General features: G+C 36.5%; 3 protein-coding genes and 1 non-coding gene across 6 annotated transcripts; 1 reads left to right on the top strand and 3 right to left on the bottom strand.

Moving 5' to 3' along the window:
- Window positions 1-612: 612 nt before the first annotated feature.
- On the bottom strand, window positions 613-685 carry Trnav-uac (transfer RNA valine (anticodon UAC)). The gene has a single exon. It is a non-coding gene; the product is annotated as a tRNA-Val (tRNA).
- Window positions 686-1269: 584 nt separating this feature from the next.
- LOC143425358 (uncharacterized) lies at window positions 1270-9535 on the bottom strand. Its single transcript, XM_076898093.1, has 18 exons — window positions 9085-9535; window positions 8062-8268; window positions 7611-7927; window positions 7033-7527; window positions 6433-6925; window positions 6114-6355; window positions 5846-6043; window positions 5297-5764; window positions 5183-5227; window positions 4649-5107; window positions 4393-4554; window positions 4148-4309; window positions 3716-4093; window positions 3354-3623; window positions 2651-3264; window positions 2367-2578; window positions 2103-2287; window positions 1270-2005 (listed from the first exon to the last, which is right to left on the bottom strand). The coding sequence occupies exons 1-18, from the start codon at window positions 9215-9217 to the stop codon at window positions 1646-1648; spliced, it is 5400 nt and encodes a 1799-aa protein (XP_076754208.1). The 5' UTR covers window positions 9218-9535; the 3' UTR covers window positions 1270-1645.
- A 795-nt stretch (window positions 9536-10330) lies between these two features.
- LOC143425620 (putative ATP-dependent RNA helicase DDX10) lies at window positions 10331-13817 on the top strand. Its single transcript, XM_076898568.1, has 12 exons — window positions 10331-10496; window positions 10574-10765; window positions 10841-11113; window positions 11202-11323; window positions 11401-11602; window positions 11675-11837; window positions 11910-12093; window positions 12163-12339; window positions 12420-12649; window positions 12744-12940; window positions 13031-13431; window positions 13540-13817. The coding sequence occupies exons 1-12, from the start codon at window positions 10401-10403 to the stop codon at window positions 13670-13672; spliced, it is 2370 nt and encodes a 789-aa protein (XP_076754683.1). The 5' UTR covers window positions 10331-10400; the 3' UTR covers window positions 13673-13817.
- Window positions 13464-15893, bottom strand: Idh3g (Isocitrate dehydrogenase (NAD(+)) 3 non-catalytic subunit gamma). Of its 3 annotated transcripts, none has more exons than XM_076898569.1 (3): window positions 15766-15893; window positions 15421-15649; window positions 13464-15245 (listed from the first exon to the last, which is right to left on the bottom strand). In XM_076898569.1, exons 2-3 carry the CDS (start codon window positions 15634-15636, stop codon window positions 14307-14309), a joined length of 1155 nt encoding a protein of 384 aa, XP_076754684.1. In that variant the 5' UTR covers window positions 15637-15649; window positions 15766-15893; the 3' UTR covers window positions 13464-14306. The 3 variants fall into 3 exon arrangements, with proteins under 3 accessions (XP_076754684.1, XP_076754685.1, XP_076754686.1); XM_076898570.1 differs by having other exon boundaries at window positions 15735-15843; XM_076898571.1 differs by having other exon boundaries at window positions 15728-15807.
- Between the last annotated feature and the right edge of the window lie 23 nt (window positions 15894-15916).

Here is a 15916-nt window from a genome sequence, read left to right as displayed (position 1 = left end):
GACGTGTGTCAGGTTGAATCGAGACGAAAAGGGTCGCGATAAAAGCGGCCCTGTACCGTCACTTTGATTTTCTTGTCACCAGAAGAGAACGAGCTGGAAGTGTGAACCGTCGACCACCACGACAAGATACCATCTGCCCTTTCACACGGTTCGCCCACGCATATACCGTCGTTCTCGCGAATTCCTTCGATCCCTTCTGGCCTGAATCGCTTCTCACTTTCTTCAGCCCTTCTGTAAGATGCGAATCGATGCGGCTCGCGTAACTATCCAGGCAACTCCTGCCGAGTTCCGTTCGTGGTAAGCCTCGACTGACAAGTTAATTCACTCTGTTACGACGAAACGAACAGATGATGCGTGGGGACTCGATCGAAACACAGTGCGACTTGACTGTCGCTTTGTACTCATTGCTGTAAGCCGCCTAGAGTGTTATAAATCGACTTGCCTCTTATCAAATTTTGTACTTCCGCATTCACAAAAAAAGCAAACCAGGTTTATTCTGCACTGGCTTAACAAAAATTGTAAATTAATCGTAATCTAAACTGAAATAATTTATATCATTTATAAATAAGTTATAATATGTGCGAAGATAAAAATAAAATTTTTCAAAAAATATGGTTCCGACCGGGATCGAACCGGCGACCTTCTGCGTGTAAAGCAGACGTGATAACCGCTACACCACGAAACCGATGTGGAAGGTGTTTTTTCGAAACTGTAGATAACTTAAAATCTCTGTTTTACTTCGGAATAGTGATTGTTGTTATACTAATTACAAACAATGAATATAATTTTCTCATGTAACGTATAATTAACGTGAAACAATAAATATACTTAAAAACTACTACAGTATTCGAGTAATATATCGTTGATTTACTACCAAAACCAGATAAATAATAGCATTTTATGAGTTTAGTGTTAATGGGGCTTAAAAGATTTTAGCCCACAGTAAAACAACTACATAAGAGATAACATTTAATAAATGATACAAAACATAAACTATGGTATTATTAATATAATTATTACTGCTGATGATATACGTAATCAGTTTATAAGTTACGTCTCGTAAATGAGCAGTGTGCTTAAGATAAGACGTGATAAGTATATTTCTTATGATCCGTATCCGTATATATCTATTAAAAATTACATTCAGCTCTTTTATATATATGTAGTATAGATTACAATAGTATTTCATGAGACAGGGATGATATTAAATATTGTTATTATATTATTGCATTTTATTTATAAACATGTGAAAATTCAGTGTATGCCATACAGAATTCATATGAATCACATATTAATGACAATGAGTATAGTATTAATAATACATTCATATAAATAATAATAATAACATTATCGTATCGCACCTTTTATACTCTACAGAAGTTTTAAATAAAACATTTTTCAATTTTCTCGAATGTCAGAATTAAAAAGAATCATGGTGCTCGTTGTAAGTTTACGAAAAAGTATTCTCACTATTGTATCCGTCAATAAAAGCACGTGCATATACGTGAGGAAAAATTAAAAATAATCTTAACTGATTAATAAATTACTCGCTAATTACAATGTCAGGGAAGAAATAACGGAAGACAATTATTGAACAATGTATAATCGTGCTTCAGTCTTACCAATAAAAATTTGAATATTTCGTTTACTTGAAACAAATTGGCCCGACCGCAAAACCAAATGCTTGATGTGATAATCCATAATCGACTGGATAGAAATCCACCAGTGGTAATTGTTGCAACTTTTTACTTTGAATCAGAAGCACCGTTTCACTTTTGTTCTTACGAGTTTTACAATTGTCTACTAAAATTTCTGGCTTGTTAGCAGTGTACGAAAATTCATCTTCGTTTGCACCAAGTAGACGTAAGGAGAAATCATAATTGAAACTTAAATTATTGTACCAAGCAATGCTATTAATGCAAGTGTAAGTGAAATTTTGGTAGGCTTCTTGATTCAATAAACGCAGGAAATTTAGTTGAACTACTCCAATGGTTTCATATGTAATCTATAACAGAACGCGCATGAATCATAAGAAATTTCCATAATATATTAACATACTATTCAAAATTTCTCTATCGTTTTATTAAATGGGTTAAACTCACTTTAAATCCTCCACGTAGATTCGAGTACCAATCGGTTTTGTTATTTTCTTTTCTCCACGGTATATTTGGCATTTGACTTGTATGAACATCCGGATATACGCAAGTTTCACCCATATTCGTCATATTACAATAAACATATACCGCATCATCAGCCATTCCTAAGTTTGGATCGATCCAATACCAACCTGTTTTGCAAAGTTTTACGTTTTTTAAATTGTTGACACATTTAACAGCCTTCAAATTAAAAATAAATAAAACACTGACCGTCGTGAAAGTGTGGGTGACCGAAGAATAGATCCTTACAAGTTCTTGCAGGATTTTCTCTACTTCCAATTGGTTTACGTATTCGATCCAATTCTTGTCTCATAGCGTATATTGATGTGTATATGTCCAGGAATTTAGGCCCCAATTCTCCTTCGATATGCTCATCTTTAACGGAGTTTTCTGAATTTTTCTCTTTCTCGTCATCCTCGTTTCTAAAATCATTCGTAGTATTGCAATAATACTTCTATGACTCTAAACTCTGAGTATCTTACAACCTGACTTACATATTTATCGAAGTGTCACGTTTCCTTCTTAGAATTTGTTCTCTTGTAAATAATAATTCCGGAGGAATCATCGGTTGTTCTGCTGGCGGTCCGGGAGGACCTGGAGGTCCTGGAGGGCCCATTTCACCTTTTGGTCCATCGTTTCCAGCACTTCCTTTGAGTCCAGATGGACCTTCCATTCCTGGAAGACCTGGAGGTCCATCGTTCCCTTTGAACCCCATTAAACCTGGCGGTCCTTGATTACCCTTGGGTCCTTCGGGTCCCGAAATACCACGAGGCCCCTGCTCTCCTTTTTCACCTTGTTCTCCTTTAAATCCCACATGGCCTAATTCGCCCCGATGTCCTTTCAAACCACGTCTACCTCTGTCCCCCTTGGGACCTTTTGGTCCAACCGGTCCAGCTTTTCCTGGTACACCAACAGCACCTGACATGCCTGGTGGACCATTTTCTCCAGCTAGTCCTGGAGGCCCTTTCACACCTGGTAAACCAGTCGGTCCCGGTATTCCTTGAGGACCAGTAGAACCTTGTGGGCCTTGCGGTCCAGGAGGACCTGCATCCCCTTTTTCACCTGTCGGACCTGGACTTCCTTGCATTCCCGCTGGACCTTCAGACCCCTCAATAACATCGATTTTCACTGTTAGTCAACAATTGTTACGTTATTAAGAATGTGTTACACGAATAGAGAAATTGTATAATTTTATACTTGTTTCCCAGGTGAACCAGGTAATCCTTCTTTTCCTGGAGGACCAACCTCTCCTGGTGGACCAGGATCCCCGGCTTTACCGTCTTCACCATCCTTTCCAGGGTCTCCTTTTGGACCAACTAAACCAGGTTCACCAGGCGGTCCAGGAAAACCTGGTGGACCTACGTTGCCCTTTGGACCTTCTGGCCCATTTATGCCACGACTACCGGGTGGTCCTGGAGGACCACTTTTCCCTTCTTCACCTTTTGCGCCTGGAGGACCTCTTTCACCCTGTGATTCATATTTTATGGTATGCCAATCTTTTAATTTCTAAATCTTTGATTAAAATTATATTAAAGAATAAATAAAGAATAATTCTTCACCGATTTTCCTTCGGGACCAATTAAACCTGGTAGTCCTGTAATTCCTGCTTCTCCTTTTTGCCCTTGCCGACCTTCAGGTCCCGGTGGACCTTGTAAACCTTCAGATCCCTTGGTTCCCCTTGGTCCTTGTTCACCTGGACTTCCAGCTGGTCCCGCAGGACCAACTGCACCAGCATCCCCCATTTCTCCTTTTAATCCTGGCGGCCCAGGTAATCCTTGTGGTCCTATAGGACCAGGAGGACCTGATGCACCAACTGGGCCATCTTCACCTTTTGGTCCTCGTCTTCCAATTTCTCCGGGTGGTCCCTTTTCACCCGCCAAGCCAATAGCACCAGGTTCACCGCGAAGTCCTTGAGGTCCAGGTGGTCCAGATGAACCCTATGGAGAAAACAGTATAGGAATACGAAAGATAGTTTATTAAATTAAATATACCATTTCTCCCTGAGATCCTTTGAACCCTTTTTCACCAGGCGGTCCAACATCTCCTTTATCACCATCTTCTCCGGGAACACCGACAGGACCGGGAGAACCTGGCAATCCACGTTGTCCTGGTAAACCATCGCGTCCAGTAGGACCTGCTAGCCCAGGTTCACCCTGATGAATCAAATGTACTATTTTATTTCCTTTTCATAATAGACATATTGATTAAATAATTCATTTATGTGCATTGCTCTTACTCTATCGCCTTTCAAACCAATTGGTCCCGATGATCCTTTTGGTCCTTGACTTCCCTGATGTCCGGGTTCACCATCCTTTCCAGCTTCTCCTTGAGCACCTTTATCGCCTGGCGGACCTTGAACGCCAGGTAGTCCTATTTCCCCTTTTACACCCGGCATTCCCTTTATTAAAAGAAAGATCAATTTCGTAAATTCTATAAAGTAGTTTTGTAACTCAATAAATTTTAACAATAATTTTGAATAAAATGAAACGAACCGGTAAACCACTTAATCCCCGTTCACCAGGAAATCCTGGTAAACCACCTGGTCCTGGTGGACCTTCTTTTCCTGGAAGCCCTGGTGGTCCAGGTGGCCCTTCCTTTCCTTGCTCCCCAGGAGGACCTGATTCTCCGGGAACTCCTGGGTTTCCAGGACTTCCGGGTTCTCCTGGTTGCCCAGGTTCACCAGCTGGACCTTGTGGTCCAATAACACCGGATGCACCTGGAGGACCAGGTGATCCAGAATCACCCACTGGTCCACGTTCTCCAGGAGGACCAGAAATTCCATCCTTTCCATCAAGACCAGGTTGTCCAGGAGGTCCTATAAAACCTCGTGGTCCTTCAACACCTGGCGGACCAGGGTCTCCCTGTAATCCTTGAGGTCCTGGTTGCCCTGTGTCACCCTTTGGTCCTGGTAATCCTTCTGCACCTCGTCTTCCACGAGCTCCCCTAAATCCCTAAAAAAACAATATATATATAACAGTTTAATTACTGATTAATCTTTTCTGTCTTATGTTTTCGTGTTTACGTACTCTGGGTCCTGGTTCACCACGTTCTCCCGATGCACCATTACTACCCTACAATAACATTTATCTCATTATATTAAATGTTGCATTTCATTGAATTATTTGATTTGTCCTTTTTACCCTTTCTCCTTTGTCTCCACTAGGGCCTTCTCTTCCTGGTTGACCTTTCTCTCCTTTTTCACCGATATTTCCCGGATATCCGATAAAACCAGGTGGGCCAGTCTTGCCCTTTTCTCCAGGCGAACCAACTGATCCAGTTTCTCCGCGTGGCCCTTCAAAACCCTTTGGTCCTTCTAAACCTTCTAAGCCAGGAATTCCTTGTGGACCCGGTGCTCCAGGCTCTCCCTTTGTGCCTGCATCGCCTTTTTCACCTTCTGGACCTCTATCTCCTTTCTCCCCGCGTTCACCAGATGTTCCACGTTTACCTTCATCGCCTTTCACGCCACGGACTCCGGGAAAACCTATTTGACCTTGTGATCCCTGCTGTCCTTGTTCACCTTTCATTCCGGGCACACCTGGATTTCCTGGATGACCAGGGGATCCATCTGCTCCTGGAAGACCAGGAATTCCAGGCTTTCCTTGTGGTCCCTAAAAAGAGTATCTCATATTAATTTCAAATCAAATATTAACTATAAGTAATTAAACAAATTATATTTTTCCAAAACTTACAACTAAACCAGTTGGACCCAAAGGACCTTGAGGTCCAGGCGGACCAACGGGTCCAATCGGACCAGGAGGACCCGGTGAACCAGGAGCACCAACAGGTCCAGTGTTGCCCTTCGCTCCTGGTGGACCTTCAGTCCCAGGAATACCAGGATTCCCAGGTAATCCAGGAAAACCTCGCGGTCCTATAAATCCTCTAGGTCCCTAAAGTAATATACTAAGTATAAACTTTTATTTTTGATAGTTAATAATTATTTTACGGTATTGGTATTACCATTTCACCCGGCAGACCTAGTAAACCTGGAGGACCATCATCGCCTTGCATTCCTTCGTGACCCGGTAAACCTTGTTCGCCAGTGGCACCCGGGGGTCCTCTTTCGCCTTTATCTCCTGGTAGTCCGGGCAATCCAGGAACACCTTGTTCTCCTTTCATTCCAGGTTGTCCACTTAGACCTCGTTCTCCATCTCTCCCAGGTCGACCTCGTCTACCCTCCCTCCCACTATTCCCAGGAATCCCTACATAAATTCCCGAAATGTAGAGCAACTTCATTTAAGAAAAAAATATCTAATATAAAAAAATTTATGTAACAGACCCCTTTCACCACGAAGTCCGGGTTCACCAACTTCCCCGGGTTCTCCTTTCTGTCCTTGAGGTCCAGACGGTCCTTCGGGTCCCGGAATACCCGTCAGACCCATAGGACCTTCAGCACCTCGCATGGCCATCATATGTTGGGAAAGCATTTGCCTTAAAGCTTCCACTTGGCTATCCGGTCCTTTCTCGTTTCCTTGTTGATTCAGTGCTGGTATTATGAACACGTTACCGGGTGGACCGGTCACTCCTTGTAAACCTGCCAACCCATCTCTTCCGGGTTCTCCTTTTTTACCGGGTAGCCCAGGCACGCCTGGAGGCCCCGGGAAGCCCCGTGGTCCCGGTGGACCTCTGGCACTGTAATAAGCGGGACTGTAATATGATCCTTCAGAAAAGCCTCCTGGGTTTCCTTCAAGTAAATTGTCAGAAGTTTCAGACATTTCTGGTGTCGTAGTTTGATACTGATCCACGATGGTTGAACCAATACTGTTGAAAGTCTAAAAACGTGATACTCGTAGTTTTTTGTTTATTAACTAATATTTATGTAATGGTTTGAAAATAAGAAAAATATTTTTCTGATCAATTACAGTAGCGATCGACTTACGAACAAAGTCTGATTCTGAAGAAACGTGCTTGGTTTCAGCGCATTCGTTGCATTTGTGGATCTGAAAGTTAAATTATAATCTTCGTTGTCTTCTACCGACACATTCTCGTTTTCATCCACTTCGTAATCTTCCTCCGTTTCTCTTGGAAAATTTTCATTTTGTTCACTATACGAAGAGTTTAATCGGAATACCGTTGGAGTTCTACCATAATTTCTAGACGAATTTAAGTTATTGTAACTCGTTTCGTAATACGATCTACTGTTTGAAAGAACATCGCCCTCGCGGCTAGAATTTTGGGCTGCCCGATTGCTACCAATACTTGTACCCTCGAAATAGGTAGACGAAGTGGTGCGTATTACAGGATTCCGCATGTTTGAATAACTATTTTGATCGAATCTACGTCTTGATTGATTTCTACAATCTGGCGCGAAAATTGTGCAAATCTCATAAGCTGCGTCTGGAATCGGAGCAATCTTCAACATTTCCAAGCCACCCTGTAAACGATATCAACAAAATACGTTAAATTAGATTTTGTCGGAAACTTAATTGCAACTACATTCCCATGTTCTTCACTGACCGAATACATGTAGCCATCAACAATCTGTTGTCCAATGATTATGATACCACTGACGCTGATAGTTTCGTCGAGATTTCTACGTAATTCTTTGGAAATTTGCTGGGTGCAATCGAGGATCAATGTCGCGGTATCGCCTTTAATACTGATCCCTAAACGATGCCATTTTCCATCGGAAATATTAATTCCGAACGAAATGGGTTTGCTCTGATCATCAGGGGTTGTACTATAGTAAAGAGTGATGTCATTGCCCAATGATAGCACCAACTGTTCCTCACCGCTATCGCTATAGATGGCAAACAACGTGGCAGCTGGGTACCCTAATTTTGCAATCGTTAAATCATTGTTAACTTAACCAGTTTAACGGTTTAGCGATACGTCGTGCAGTTTTGAAAACATGCAACGATGAGTAAATTTCACGTTTGACTCGAAAAATATCTAAAAAACCACCGACCGATTTTTGGTTTGGCGACGACTAAAATGGAGAAATCACGCACGATGCCAGTGGGAAACAGAGTATTCGTATTGATCGTCAGTAACGCGGTTTCCGCGATTTCGTATGCAACCGTCTCATTTCTGTGGCAGCGATTTTCGATTGTTGTCACTCCGACAGGTTCTTGTAACATTCCGGTACCATCCACTAAATCCACGACATTCTTGTCTGAAATCGTGAGAAACCAATCATGTCATATTTAAGTAATTCGTTCACTACAAATTTATCCAAAGATATAATGTTTACAATATTTCTTGGGATATTTTTATAGTTATTTCTATAGATAAAATTTATATAATCTTACTTCGTATTGAATTTAAATACCTTATACAATTCATTTCTTAAACAGTGCAAGGTATTCTTTAAAATTATAGTTACCGCGATTGATAAAGTCTTGAAAATTAACTGCATTTTTAGCTCTCTCTCCAAATGTATATAATCCTCTAAATTGATCTATCTTAGAACAGACGTTTATGATTTCGCGAGTGAAAAAAAAGTGTAATTAAATAAGCATGATCGCACGATGACGGCACAATGAGCAACTAGAAACCCAATAACCCCTGAACCCTTAAGACATAACTCGTGTCGTTGCGACAAACGTTTAAACCAGTTCTATTAAGAAGTCCTCTTTTCCAGACTGGAACATACAATTTTGCATGCTACGGACAGCGGTTCAATTAATGTAATAGGCATCACTTAAAAAGACATCTAATAGTAAACGAACTTGGTATTCCATTCTTTATAGAACGATTTGAATGCCTGTATTTATAGATATCGCTCAGATTGAAATAAGTGCAACCTACTTTACTTTGGTCTTATATTAAAATAATTATTAACTTTATTTGTTTGGGTTTTCTTGAGATAGTAAGTCTATGAAACGATAATCGCAGCAGTTACAGTTAAACACCCTATCTTTCATCACTTTTAGTTAATATAATAATTAGTAGTAATTAATTGAATTAAATAATTATTAATTATAAATACCCATATCTTGCAAAGCAATATCGGCCAGTACCGAATACAATGATACGAAAAGGCAAAATGTCCAAGAAACGGAATGGATGTTGCGAGGCAGTCGCAGTGTTCTCCATTGCTGCTTCACGTGGTCCCGCCGCATGCTACCCTTTCTTCGTCAAATCATGATTTTCATAGGGAACTTCTCTTTATATCGATCACTGTAAAAACGACACGCACTATCGGCGAAACCGCGTAGAACCGACGGATCGGACGCGAGGATTAGGAGGACCGAGCAACTTATCTGGATACAATCGTCTTCACAGTGCAGTCACCCTCCTAACGCTAAACGAAACGCTACCGTTTCCTCTTCTTCTACTTCGATCCCTCCTTTCTAATACTCTGCCTCCCCGCCTTTCTTTCTCGCGAATGCCAATGCAACGATCCACACGCATTCCACACATGTGTCTTTTAATGACAATCCCGCGTCTCTTCTATTGACACTGATTCGGATAACACGTGGCGGCGCCTCGAGAATACAGTAGCATAGGGCAGGGATCTTTTCATCATCGGGACAAGTGCAATTTTTTTTTGCGCGCACGCGAATGAGAGACAAAATTCTATCGCGCGTGAAAGTAGAACGATTTGTCAACCAGGCATTTTCTATGTCCGATTTCGATTTTTAGCTTTCAAAGAAAGATACACTTATACTACTGAGTAGAATAATTTTGTAAGGAGCATTTAAAGTAAGAATTACACCGACAATTTCGGACTTGTTATTTGTAATTGTTCCGCATGGCGAATGTTGTCATCGCTTAACTATGAAAGTTTCAATTAATTACTTCCTCGAGACTTTTGATTAATTACTTCCCGACTTAAGTTACTTTGCAAGTGTTCTCTGTTTGTTCTGAATAGTCGACATTTAGAGCATCAGAGAATATACCTAACGATCGAAATAAACTTGAACGCGAAATGAATTATTTTTTAATGAATTCATTAAAATTGTTAATATAACAATCAATTTTGTATTTAAAGGTATCACTTTTACGCTATATTTAATCATTTATTTGGAGATGCCGTAAATATTTGATTAATTTTGTTAGCGTATTATACATAATATACGATTTTTATTGAAAGATTTAAGGAAAAGATATTTAATTGGGACATTTTTTTCACTATTTTAATGAATATCTAATTACGCTGTTACATGATACTTTTATACCTCACAGACCAATTTAAATATGGCAGTACCCACTTCTTATGATGATGGCGCTGCTAGCATTGCTATCATTGCCATGTGCTTTCACCAGATATTAATTGTAAACATAATTGTAAACTAGTGCATAATGTCAAAAAAAAATAAAATAAAATTTAAATATCCAAAGAAAAAACGAATACCTGAGACGGAAATAATTTCAGAGCTACAGTCGAAATATGATTCTGTAAGTTCCAATCACCTCTTCAAAATTTGTAAAAACGATGTTTCCATCCACAAAATTGCATTAAAACATTGTTACAGATTGATGAGACGAAGGTAACGAAATTTACAGACTTACCTTTATCACCAAGAAGTTTAAAAGGTCTAGCAGAGAATAATTATGTAGAGATGACGGATATTCAAAGGCAAAGTATTGGACTGGCGTTACGTGGAAATGATATTTTAGGAGCAGCAAAAACTGGCAGCGGCAAAACTTTAGCATTTCTTATTCCAGTAACGAAATTTGGACACTTATGTAATATTTAAATGATATTATTTATATGAAAACTAACTTACAAATTACTTCAGGTTTTAGAGATATTATATTGTAAACAATGGACAAGATTGGATGGACTTGGCGCACTCATTATTACACCAACCAGGGAACTCGCTTACCAAATATATGAAACGTTACGCAAAGTTGGACAGTATCATGATATTTCTGCTGGTCTTATTATTGGTGGAAAAGATTTAAAATTTGAAAAACGACGTATGGACCAATGCAACATTGTTATATGTACTCCTGGACGTTTATTGCAACATATGGATGAAAATCCATTATTTGATTGTGTAAATATGCAGGTAAATAAACATAAGAATATAAATGATTTATTTGAACAAAGGCAATAAAAAATTACAAATATTTATTTATTTATTCCTGAAATTTTAGGTCTTAGTATTAGACGAAGCTGATAGGTGTTTAGACATGGGTTTTGAACAAACAATGAATTCTATAATCGAGAACTTACCTCCAAAACGACAAACTCTTTTATTTTCTGCAACACAAACAAAGTATGCGTATTTAAAATTAGTAAATTATGATTTTTCTTTGTTACGATTGTAATATGGTTATCTAATTTTTTTAATAGATCTGTAAGGGATTTAGCTAGATTAAGTTTGAAAGATCCCATGTATGTATCTGTTCATGAACATGCTACACATACCACGCCTGAAGCACTTGAACAGAGCTATGTTATTTGTGCTTTAGAGGATAAAATATCAATGTTATGGTCATTTATACGAAATCACTTGAAACAGAAAATCATTGTATTTTTCTCCAGTTGTAAACAGGTATGATAATATTTAATTATTAATTTTATTTTGTGAAATGTTAAAGTAATTATTGGGTTAATTATATTATAGGTAAAATATGCATATGAAGTATTTTGTCGATTAAGACCTGGCATAAGTTTGTTAGCACTTTATGGTACTTTACATCAACTTCGAAGAATGGAAATTTATGAAACTTTTTGTAAGAAACAATTTGCAGTTTTATTTGCCACTGATATTGCTGCTCGTGGATTAGGTAAAAGAGAAAAATTGCATAGGAATACTAAAACAAATGAAAAGCTTTATTAACAATTAAAACGATTTGTAGATTTTCCTGCTGTAAATTGGGTTGTACAAATGGACTGTCCTGAAGATGTAAATGCATATATACATCGTGCTGGTAGGACAGCTAGATTTCAACAGGGTGGTGAAAGTTTACTTGTTCTACTGCCTTCCGAAGAAAAAATGGTTGAAAAACTTAAAGAACGAAAAATTCCAATATCTATGATACAGTAAGTTTAAATTATTTTTCTATGTGAATTATTAAAAAAGATTTTATGTGTTCACTGTTTTTAATTAAGAATTAACCCAAATAAATTACAATCACCACAACGTAAAATGGAAGCCCTATTAGCACGAGACGTAGCACTGAAAGAAAGCGCTCAAAGAGCATTTATTGCATATGTAAAATCTGTATTTTTAATGAAAGATAAAGAAGTTTTTAATGTCCATGCGTTAAATACTGATTCATTTGCAAGGTAAAATGCATAAGTAACTATAATATTTAAAGTTACGTTTACAATCATGACTTTATCATTTTATATTGATGCCTTTTTAGGTCTCTGGGGTTAGCTATACCTCCAAGGATTAGATTCCTTCAAAGAATACAACAAAAATTACAATTAAGTAATGAAAATATAGAAGACGAAAAACAGTTCCCTATAAATAATAAACCAGAGAGTGATGTAAATGAGCAAACTGATATTAATTATTACAGACATAATGATTTTGAGAAAAATGAAAAAAATATTACATCTGAAATAATAAATCCTGATAAGTTTACAATTGGTATGTAAAACAAATGAAATTCTTCAAATTATAAATAATCGTCTTATTTATACTATTATACTGTCATGCTATATTTTATTTCTATTTTACGCAGATGAAAGCGATGACGATGATATATTAACTGTGAAAAGAAAAAATATAGACGTTGATGATATACCACTTACTATTAAGGACAACGAAAACGAAATCTTGAACAAAAAAAAAGTAATTACAAAATCTGCAGTAGCTAAAAAAATTCTTCGGAAAAAGATAATACCGAACAAAAAAATTACTTTTGATGAAGAAGGAAAGGTTCAGTATATTTTTTTACATAAGTTATAAGCACAATTACATTATAAACACATGAATTTCTATACAATCATGAAATATTCTATTTTATAGGAATTGTTAGATCCTGCCAAAGTTAAAGTCTCTAAATTAGCTAGAGAATATGAAAATGAAAGAGATTCTGGGATCAATATAGAACTAGCTAAGCAGATATTACGGGAAGAAGACAAATTTGATAAGCAACGCTTTAGGGAGAAAATAAAAGAGAAACATAGACAAGAGAAACGAAAATTAAAAGCTGAGAGAAAAAAAGTAGATGATAAGACTGATCAAGATGAAATGGAACATGCTGCTAGTGATAAAACTGACGATCATACTAGTGATAGTGAATATAGTGGACCAGATTTATCTTGGTTACCAGACCCAGATAAAATTTATGGCAAACAACAAGGAAGTGATGAAATTTCAAATGCTTCCAAATCTTCAGAAAGTGAGGAGGAAAGCAACATACATAGGTACACGTTTATCATAATAAACATTAAACACATTTTATTTACAAAAATATATTTGCTTTATTTTCAGTGACATTTATATCTTTGGTATCATATTTTTATTGTTTACAGACCATCTAAAAGGAAACTCATAACGCAAGAAGAATACAAAAAGAAAAAGAAGAAACAACAAATATCTGTTGAAACAGATAATACAGACTTGAAAGCAGATGAGGAACTAGTACTACAACTTCTACAAAATTAAATCACTATTTGTAAAACAGAATTTTAATGATATTTACATGTATCCTATGACATAATATTGTTAATAATGTTAAATACTGTTCTCTGTCTAAACCATTTTGCATATGCATAAATTACAATATTTCATAATAAATGAAATAAATTAAGTTGATTCTAAAATATTTTACTATAAACCAAATTATTTGTTCGATAAATTCATTAAAATAAGGCTATTAAATACATGTTTAAATTATTTTTTTTAACGAGATGTGAATAAAAAGGCATTTACATTTCAAATATATCTTCTATATATAATTACAATATTTACTGCCTATGGCACTATCATTTATAATATGTATTTTACATAGTTTGGATCTTAATACAATTCAGTATTTGATGTCATTACATCAATTGTTACTATATTACAAGTATTAAATTTGTCATCTTGATTAAAAATAGTTTTGTATAGTGCAGTTTATGCAATTGTGGAGAATTTTTTTGCAACTTGGAAGAATATTGTTACTGCTGTTAGACATAAAATAACATTCTAATATTTTAGCCAACGATAGAAAGTATTCATATTAGAAAACAAAATTTAATAAATTTATATTTCTACATTAACGTATTAACTTTCAAAGAGATACATTTTATCAGTCTTAATTAGATGCTAATTTAATATGTTTCATTATAGTATCAACAACTTCTCTACTTGTAGCCTGTCCACCAAGATCACGAGTATGAACACCTTGATTAATGGTTTTATTAATGGCATTCTGAATTAAAATAGCATGTTCCTTATGTCCAAGATGACGTAACATATCAACAGCGGCGTTTAGCATTGCAATAGGATTAGCGATATTTTTTCCAGCAATGCCTGTTCCAGTATTACGAGTACCTGGCTCGAATACTGTATAATGATCACCATAATTTTTACCTGCTAGTAAACCAGCACCACCTAATAAACCACATACTACATTCGATACAATAGCTCCATATAAATTGGTTGTTAATACAATATCAAATTGATGTGGATTGGAGACCAATTGCATACAAGTATTATCAATAATCATGTTGTTATGGGTAATATCTGGATAATCTTTTGCAACTCTTTTCGATATATCTAAAAACAATCCATCAGAGAGTTTCATTATATTTGCTTTGTGGACTGTTGTAATCTTTTTTCTTCCATTTCGCCTAGCATATTCAAATGCATATCTTGCAACACGCTCAGAATTGGTACTTGTAATGACTTTCATACTTTCTACAACACCTTTTACACTTTCATGCTCCAGCATAGCATATTCACCCTCTGTATTTTGTCTTACAATAACAATGTCAATATTCTTATGTCGTGAGTTTACTCCTTGATATGATACACAATGCAAAACGTTTACATAGAGGTCTAATTGATTTCTAAGGGCAACATTTCGTGAAAGTACACCAGCTTCTGTACTACGAGTTTCAATATTTCCTTTTAATGCTACACCATTTCTGCGGATCGATGTAATAGCATAATCTAAATCAATATTATCATCTGCGTTTGGATCAATGTCTATGTCCTCGAAATCTACTGGTACACCAGCATAACTAAAAATCTATATAACAAATATATAATAAATTATATAAGCCTTTCATTGTATTAACAGGTTCTTCAAAAATATAACTGAATATTTTGTCTAATAATTTAGAGAACATGTAAATAATGACATTTATGATAATATATTCAAAATATCATTTTTTAATAAAAATATATAAATGATGCTTTTATACCTCTTTTACATAGGTCATTAATTCTGGACCAATTCCAGCACCGGGCAAAAGAGTCACTGTATGTCGCCCACCATAATGTGCTTTTGGTATAGGCATTACTTTTTTTATAGTTGGGGTTTTATGTTGTATTTCGAATGCAGATAATGTAGCACATCTATGAATTTGTGTTACAACAGTTTTTGGACGTAAATATTTAACAACGGATCGGGCAGCCATTTCGAATATTAGTCTACAAGTTACATACAAAATAAAGTTAAATGTCAATATATTTCTAAATTAACATTAGCAAAATTGTAATGATTTATACCCTGTACTATTACTTTGCAAATTCTATTTTAACAATACCTTGGAAGTCCTTGCCAACACCAAATTTTCAGCGCCGTTTAAACTATTACTTTTGTAGAATACGAAATCAATGTTAGAATTTTAAATTATAGCGACATCTATTAGAATAACATTCAACGTATTATGAGACAATAAATTCACAAGATTAAAA

This window comes from Xylocopa sonorina, chromosome 7, assembly GCF_050948175.1.
Source record: "Xylocopa sonorina isolate GNS202 chromosome 7, iyXylSono1_principal, whole genome shotgun sequence".
In the NCBI taxonomy this organism is placed as follows: Eukaryota; Metazoa; Arthropoda; class Insecta; order Hymenoptera; family Apidae; genus Xylocopa; species Xylocopa sonorina.
The sequence above is the reverse complement of the archived record's forward strand: the minus strand, read 5'-3'. Positions and strand labels throughout refer to the sequence as shown.